Source organism: Haliotis rubra, unplaced genomic scaffold (assembly GCF_003918875.1).
Source record: "Haliotis rubra isolate DU_JTF1 unplaced genomic scaffold, ASM391887v1 Scf1233, whole genome shotgun sequence".
NCBI lineage: Eukaryota > Metazoa > Mollusca > Gastropoda > Lepetellida > Haliotidae > Haliotis > Haliotis rubra.
In genome coordinates this window covers 56,371-64,747 of record NW_025765152.1, presented here as the reverse complement: position 1 = coordinate 64,747, position 8,377 = coordinate 56,371, and the positions used below count along the sequence as shown (strand labels likewise).

At 39.2% G+C, this 8,377-nt stretch overlaps 1 protein-coding gene across 1 annotated transcript; it reads right to left on the bottom strand.

Annotated features, from left to right (window-relative positions):
- Positions 1–1,564: 1,564 nt before the first annotated feature.
- On the bottom strand, positions 1,565–7,107 carry LOC124266149. The gene is made up of 3 exons (XM_046700958.1): positions 5,109–7,107; positions 4,053–4,166; positions 1,565–1,896 (listed from the first exon to the last, which is right to left on the bottom strand). Exons 1-2 carry the CDS (start codon positions 6,927–6,929, stop codon positions 4,062–4,064), a joined length of 1,926 nt encoding a protein of 641 aa, XP_046556914.1. The 5' UTR covers positions 6,930–7,107; the 3' UTR covers positions 1,565–1,896; positions 4,053–4,061.
- Between the last annotated feature and the right edge of the window lie 1,270 nt (positions 7,108–8,377).

The following is an 8,377-nucleotide window of genomic DNA, read 5'->3' as shown; positions in this document are numbered from 1 at the left end:
CCACTAGTATACCCATCTTACCCCTTCCAATGTCTATCGCTGACTTCTTTCATTACAAGGGTGTCAACTATCTGGTGCTGGTCGACAGATACTCCAACTGGCCAATAGTGGAAGAGAACTGCTGGAGGTGCACCTGGACTCATCAACTGCTTACGGCCTTTTTATTTGTCACATTTGGCATACCTGATGAACTTTCCTCTGATGGGGACCGAATTCACAGCCTCTGCAACCAGAGAGTTCCTTCACACATGGTCAGTACATCATCGACTATCTTCTGTGCGCCTTCCCCACAGCAACTGCAGGGCAGAAATTGGCGTGAAGACAGTCAAGCGCATGATCACTGACAACACCGGACCCCAAGGTGAACTTGACACGGATGCTTTCCAGCGGGCAATGCTTCAGTACAGGAACACCCCAGACAGAGACACAAAGTTATCTCCTGCTATGTGTGTTTTGGCAGAGCCATCAAGGACTTCATCCCCATCCTACCCGGTCGGTACAAACCTCATGAGACATGGAGCGATACACTATTACTGAGGGAGGAGGCACTCAGAAACCGACATATGAAGATGGCAGAGCGTCTCACCCAGCACACCAAACAGCTCCCACCTCTGCGCAGTTGGTGACTTTGTCAGAATCCAGAACCAGATAGGGCCTCACCCTCTCAAATGGGACAAAACAGGATGTGTGGTCGAAGTTAGTCAATTGACCAGTATGTTGTCTGCTGGTAGACGGATCAGGTAGAGTGACCCTCGCCAATCGGAAGTTCCTCAGGAAGTACATCCCTGCTTTCCAACCTCCATCTAGGCGGCTCAATTGCTGATGACTTGCCAAGGCCACAAACATCTACCCTTGACAATACCACCACCCCATACTATGTCCACATCCGGCTCAGTCAACATCAGAACACTTGACCACACCTACAACAGTCTCTACTGGTGACGAACAATGCACTCCGCATCAACAGCAAGTGCCGTCCAGACCAGCTGCTACGCTTGATGTCTCACAATCCACACCATCCTCACCTGATAGATCCCGTCCACTCTGTCCGGTGATCAGAAAACCCACTGTCCTGACAGAGTCACCAAGCATCGATCCTTCATCGACCCTAACAGTAGACACAAGTGTGATCCACCCACGACGTTCTACCCGCACCAAGAAAAAGCCAAACTGGCTGTCTGATTACGTGCATGTTATTGAGTCAGAATAGTCCCTGGGCCAAAGGACAGTCTACCCAGTGAAAGCCCTGAATGCTTTGTTGTCAGTTTCTCTCTTTATTCCAGTTTGTTCCAAACGTTTAGACTTTTCCCAATCACTTAAGGACAATTCAAGACATTATGCTTTATTTAACTCAAACCCGAGTTCTAGTCAGAACTGTTTCTTTCAGTCCTTGCCACATCTTTGTCAAAATCCGACAATGACCTGGGGAGGGATAGAGGATTATATGTTATTTAATTATCTGTTATACATGATGTGTTTACTCTCATTGCAGATCTCCATCATTTATGATCGACCGTGAATAAACAGTCATCTGTAAAAAGTATTGCCTACTTATTTAAAAACTGCACAAACATAAGCATATTACATACAGTTCAGTTAATTACCGACAACATAGACACCAAATACTTATATCATTTTAGGTTTCAAGTTTCATTATCAATAGTAATATAAGTACATAGAGAAATGAAACGTGATATGCATAAGAAATACATGTAATATACATAAGTAATGCTATAGATGCATTAATCATAAAACAAATTATAACACACTCAAACTCAGTCTATGATGAAGATGTGCCTCATTACAAACATAGCTCCAATTTCTTTTCATAAGTTATTCAACTCATTTCATGCACAAACACCTGTCTTCTATCCTTTGTCTTCAGTTTCTGTGAACCTAAAAGAAACAAAATGACCTTTCAAAAAAGCATTAACCAAAAGACAAGTAATAGAATAGAGCTACAAGGTGCTGTTGCTCACCTGAATTTGTATTTTACACTCTTGGTAATTATATGTGCATGTTGTGGACCAAACCATCACTTTACCTAAACCTAGAGAAATCTGAGGTAGGTAAATGTACTAAGAATAGGCTCTAAACAGACATTGGGCAGCATATCATGCGTCACAGTACCCTAAAGTGTCAGCAAACTGCAATGCAGCCATCAAATCATCACTATCTTCAAAATGAATAATTACTTGCTTAAGCAATCAGGCTCTGTAAGATGCATCGGGTGATAAACATTCCCCTCTGTGAATAAACAGAACTTTCAAGATGACAGAAAGATTGGAAACTGAATGGCCCTTTCTGAGGTGAAGATGTTTAAAACAATGACAATTGATAAATAAATAAGAAGTAGCGACATCAGCTCATTTGACTTTCTCTCAGAAGACCTAAAACTTCAAAACACAAAACATGTTTATGGTAAAATAGTATATGAAACAGAACCATTTCATAATGTTATGAATTGCATGATAGCAGCAATGGTTTAATTTTTGGGATAAAAACAACCTAAGTCAGTGTCATCATTTGATTGAAGTGCATGTAATGCACATTGAGCACAAGTTGTTGTACTATATACGTAGTATTATACTATATACGTGTACTATTATTTTTGCCAAAGCAAATATCAAAAATCCAGATCAAATTTAAGTTTCATTTATCACTTCATAGGGAAAGGCGCCTTTATCCTTAATATTCTAAACCTCTTTTGGTTTCTGCTCAAATGGTTTTAGAGTGTTAAAAAGATGACTGAATATAAACCTGGGTTTGGGTTTTTAAATTACATTTAGCGAACTTGAATCAGCGATAAAGGACATAAAATTAAAAACAGAGTAGCTTTATCTTCTAAATCAACCACAAGCACATCAAACAAGAAGACAAAGTCATCAATATCCCCCTCAATGGCAAAATACTCTTCATGAATATGTCTACAAGTTATGATTATGTCAAATGTTTTGGCGTGTATATAGAAAAGTGGAAGGAGAGTACTGAGAGGTTTCAAAGTTCTGCTCCAGAAAGGAGCACTACCATCAAATTCAGTTGAAGCCAAAATTGTTGCCATGGAAACGCCACAAAAAAAAAAAATTATTCAGAAATCCACAACTACCAAAAGGCACCAGTTCACCACTAGACCTACATATGTATGAAATTTGGTGATGAAACAGTGAACGGTTTTTAAGTTCTGCTCCGGAAAAGAGCACTATCACCAATTTCAGTTTAAGTCAAACTTGTTGCCATGGAAACGCCAAAACTATTTGATTCAGAAATCCAAAACTACCAAAAGGCACCAGTTCACCACCAGATCTATCTATGTACCAAGTTTGGTGAAGAAACATTGAAAGGTTTTAGAGGTCTGCTCCGGAAAAGAGCACTACCACCGATTTCAGTCTAAGTCAAACTTGTTGCCATGGAAACGCACAAAATATTTTATTCAGAAATCCAAAACTACCAAAAGGCACCAGCAGACCACCAGATCTATCTATGTGCCAAGTTTGGTGAAGAAATAGTGAACGGTTTTAGAGTTATGCTCCGGAAAAGACAAATGTGCACAGACGAGCGGACAGGTACATTTTAATACCCCCATAAAAGCGCAGCGTTGCGAGGGATAATTATCATCCAGAATTAAAAATTGTAATAAAAGGAGTTTTAATGCAAATAGTGTCATTTGATAATTCAAAATGATATGAGATTAGTTAGATAACAACATACTGGCAAACAAGGATAAGTTGAGAACCGACCTTACAATTGACCTGTATCAGCATGTATGAGTGCCGCCAACTGGCGCGCTTGCCATTGTGAGTGAAGGGGCCCCAGGTTGTCCGACTTGTTACACCGACCACGTGAGAGTCTTATGAGCAAGGTGTGTCCAGCTACGCGTGGAATCAATTTCATCCTCATGCACTGCACGTGCACTAACCTACATCTGCACTACCTTTCACAAACCAAATGGGTTTGCTCATTGCCGTGCACCACCTACTACTTGTAAATGTGTTCTCTGTGCCGGTCCAACTTATCCTTGTTTTCCAGTAAGATTGTCAAAGGTAGGATTTTACCAGTCTTTATTACTTCTTCCGAAAGCGCACTTTCTTACGTTGTTGTTTCTTCTCCATCTGCTTTGGTACAGGATAAAACCGTGATGATCTCTTCTCCTCCTTCATTTTCAGTTCCTGGTAACACAGAATGAAATTTGATTTCATACCTCAAGACAGTTGTAAGTGTAATAAATAACAACTATCATGTACTAATTAATAACCCTTTGCAAAATTAAACTGTAGGTTATATGACAAGTGATCTAAATATGACGTGTTAACAGCATATTTGTAAGTTGAAGTAGTATAGGTGGACTCAAAATCTGACATATTGTGATAAAAAAGATTAGAGCTTGATCGACACAAGAAATTTTCACATGGAAGGAGTTTATTAAAACCATACACAATGTCAGTGATGGAGCTGAGGAGAACAAACTTGAAAATATTAATAGTATTTCTGGTTGGGGTAAGCATTTTAAAATCACTGTTTAATATCATTGTCTGTGATTTTGTTATGTGATAACCCCAAAATGGCAATCACATGAATATGTTTCATCTTTGCTAATGTGCACTCCCTTACATGTTTCTCTTGTTGTTTATTTTGCAATATGTATTCAAAATAGACATATAACCCTGGCTTATAAATATTTGGCATCATGGTGAATGGACAGAGGATGTGCAGTCATGGGCAGCATGACATCATCACTTTGTGCCTGCCACTACACACAGATGTGACTTGAAAAATGCCACTGGGGTTAACATTTTCACTCGGAGCATACTCGTCTCCATGAGGCTGGTCTCCATTCATGGAGCATGTATAATCTTATCCCATTGATCTGATATCGCAGGCAGGCATATTTTGACTCGACTGAGGATTATGTTGAATAGACAGGCAAATGGACAACTGTAACTCAAAATTCATTAAGAAGACCACTGACTGAAATCACCACAGAGACAGTTTTGAAGTTATCCTATCGAAATACATGCAGAGGCATTTCCTTCCTTAAAGAATATTAGATAACGTCAACTAAGAAAACTTAAGGCAATAACATATTAAATCAGTGTTGCACTTGTACTTACCTGAACACTTTCAGCGATGAAGACAATGGTACAGTGAATGTGTTCAATGCAGTGCGCATCATGAAGTAGTCCAGCATCTGCATTACTACTTTTAGCAACTGCATCTTCATAAACTCCCTGTGGCCACAGAGTTTTCTCCATGAGTAAGGGCGCCAGTTTCTCATCTTGGCTGGCAAATCCTGACTGGATATACCGAAATACAATCTTCTTCAAAGCAGACATTAATGCTTCTTGAAATTTGAAACCAGAGCACTTGACCAATGCACTCAACTGCTTTAAACATTCTTCCGGTAGTTCACTCCTGTATTTTTCTTCGAGGCCATCAAAAATGACATCAGCCACAATATCTTCTGTGAATTCATACACAGAAATGATTTGACATAGTCTAATTCTACTACATAATCCATCCACTTCCTTTACTCTGTTTGGGAACAAGGACTGCCATGTTTGTAGGAATTCACTCAAGTACTGACTTTTGTCACTGCCAGATACTGGGGTTCTGTTCAGTAAACTAAATGTCATTTGCAAATAATCTAAAAGTATTTGCATATTTGATGGACTTTTTTCTTTCACTTGAAGAATGGAATTCTTCAAATCTTTGTCAACAGGATCATGACCAACAGTCCTTGAAACACTTTCAAACAATTCATCTGTTTTATGCAATGATTCACCAGCAAAGTTTATCAATGGAAAACTTGATCCAATTTTGATCACTGGCTTGCTCAGTACACACTCATCAACAACCTGTGTTTCAATTTGGTACATGTCATAGTGTCTTTCTCTGCCATGCCCAAATTTTGTGCTTATCTGTGAGAATTTAAGAGTACTTGTCAAATCTGGCACTGGTATAACCTGTTTGGAATTGAGGTGTTGCAGTTGCACTTCAGGTACAACTGCAACCCCAGGTGACGTTTTGAGAAAGCTTATAGATAAGCTATTTGTAGACAAACACAAAGCTGCTGCGTCTGACAGAAAGTCATTCTGGATAGCTTGCAATGCCAACAGTAACTGCATCATAGGAGACTGTTTTGTCATCATTAAACAATCTTGAAGTAAGATGGTTTGATGAATTCTCTTTAATTCTGGCAAATGTTGATTGTAAGTCTTCAGATCATCATGATGATCTTTCAATGTATTCCAAGACTTCATGAAAGTGTCAAATTTCTTCTGCAACTCTGCCTTCTTGCTATCTGCATTCAGGAGCTGCTGTCGATGTGTATGAATGAAATCTTGAACTGTCACAGTCCTGCAGCTCATTCTTGTCAGCTTGTGACTACCAAATCTAATGACACACTTATGCCACTGTACAATTGGGATCAAATGCTGTAGAAGTGATATGTGTTTCAGTCTATCAAACAGCAATGCCATCATGGGAAATTCATGCACTTGCTTCAGAATGTGAAATTCCCTTTGCAAGTTCTCTGTGGTGGGAATTATATGATCTCTCATTAATCTTGGAAGTTTTGCCAATCTGTCTTCATCCCAAGGTATTTCAGCCAAGAGTAATTCATGCCTTGAAGCAGTGCTGTCAGAATGTCTAGCATGGTATTGTTTTGTTTCATCCTGAACAATTTGGAACCGTTTCTCCATGATCTTATCAATACATGTGGTAAATTCCTTCTCGTATGATTCACGTTCATCTCTGCTATGAAACTGAACATTATGTCTAGCAATGAGGGGCATGCAATCCTTGATGATAAAGTTCAACAGTTTTGACAGTTGAGAATCACCAAGTGCAGTCAAACGTTTCAAAGCACACCAGTGCACATGAAGATGATTTTCAATGTAGCTTGAAGGATCAACAGATTCTGGCAAGTGCATTGCTTTTGAAAGTTCTTCCTTAGTTGTAAACTTTAAAGCAAGTGATGCACAATAACAGCCATGTACAAATAACTGTAGGACCCGGAATGCAGCAGGAGACAGACTTCCCACAGATACATATTCACTTTTCAGGCATCCAACATCAACAAATATGTACCCTTGTCTGTCATGACCTGTACTCTCCATGGTTGAAATATGACACAAATCACTGTCTTGCAGAGGTTTTTCGCATATGCTGCACTGATGGTCTTCTATGGTCACATCATGGATTGTAACACTTTTACATGAACAGTTAGATCTGGCATACTTTGTCTTCTTTGTGACCAATGGGGCTAATGTATAGCAGTGCAAGTCTCCTTCTTTATAACCACATCCTGGAAGATAGATCTTTTGTAAATCTTTTGGAGCTTGTATACACCTCAGCCAAAATGGACTTTTTTGACTGACTGCTCCATAATTTGAATTAAAGGCAAGGACAGCGCATATCAAGTGCAAAATGCACATTGACAAATGGTGGTCTTCTGCTGATTTATTTGGATTGGTCTGTAACAACAGAAATGCAAAATCCTCCATTGTACACAAGTTTGTGAACATTTGTCGTTGATTGTCAAACAATCTGACATGACATTCTTTCCAGAACTCTTTCACTTTCTCGTTTCTTTCTGTATCAGTAATTCTTCGTACACTCTGAACAACATAGATTTTCTGAAGAGCAATAGCAAAGACACCATACACAATTTCAGGATTGGATTTTATGCTTTGAAGTATTTTCTTTAGTTGTGTGCTGTCTTTGGGTAATAAATCATATGCATCAAGAATCCGAGTATAGACATCCTGATAGGTCATTTCCATGGGACACAGTTCTAAAGCCAAGAATCTATGTTCATCTTTCATTTGAAATTCACTGACAAACGGCCACTCTGATGAATACTCACTGACAACTTCATCCAATTTCTTTAGGGCTGGGTCCTGAGTAATGACTTTCAAAAGGAAAGTTTGTAGGGACTTTGTTCTCATGTTTTTAAGTGAATCAGTATCAGATTCATCACAGCTGAAAATCCCATGAACCTTTTGAATGATGTGTGCATCCATTGCCATATTTTTGTTCAACTCAGAGGCAAGATGTATCAAAAAGTTTTTCAGGTAGGCCAGTGCAAATAAATGATGTAAGGTTAATCCATCTGATTTAAAGATTTTGTCACACTTTAACACTTTCTCTAGTGTGTCGCTGTCTAAGGGAAAGCTCTGGGGACAAAAGTTTGTTTGCAGAACATCAAGCAGGAGAGACAAGCTAACTCAGAATCAGGTTCCCCATTGCCTTTGAAAGTATCAATGCAATCCTCCAAACACTGTAATACAGGTGACTCCTCAACTACATTTTCCTCCCCAAGAATATCTGATTCGATTTCAATCAACATAGTCTGAAGATTTGTTGGTCCAAAGTAGTC

Bases quoted from the DNA above. Each gene is read 5' to 3' on its own strand.
- LOC124266149 (XM_046700958.1), bottom strand. From the start codon at position 6,929: ATGCACTTGCCAGAATCTGTTGATCCTTCAAGCTACATTGAAAATCAT. The intron at 4,167-5,108 runs GTAAGTACAAGT...CTGTGTTACCAG, and splicing joins TCATCGCTGAAAGTGTTCAG to GAACTGAAAATGAAGGAGGA.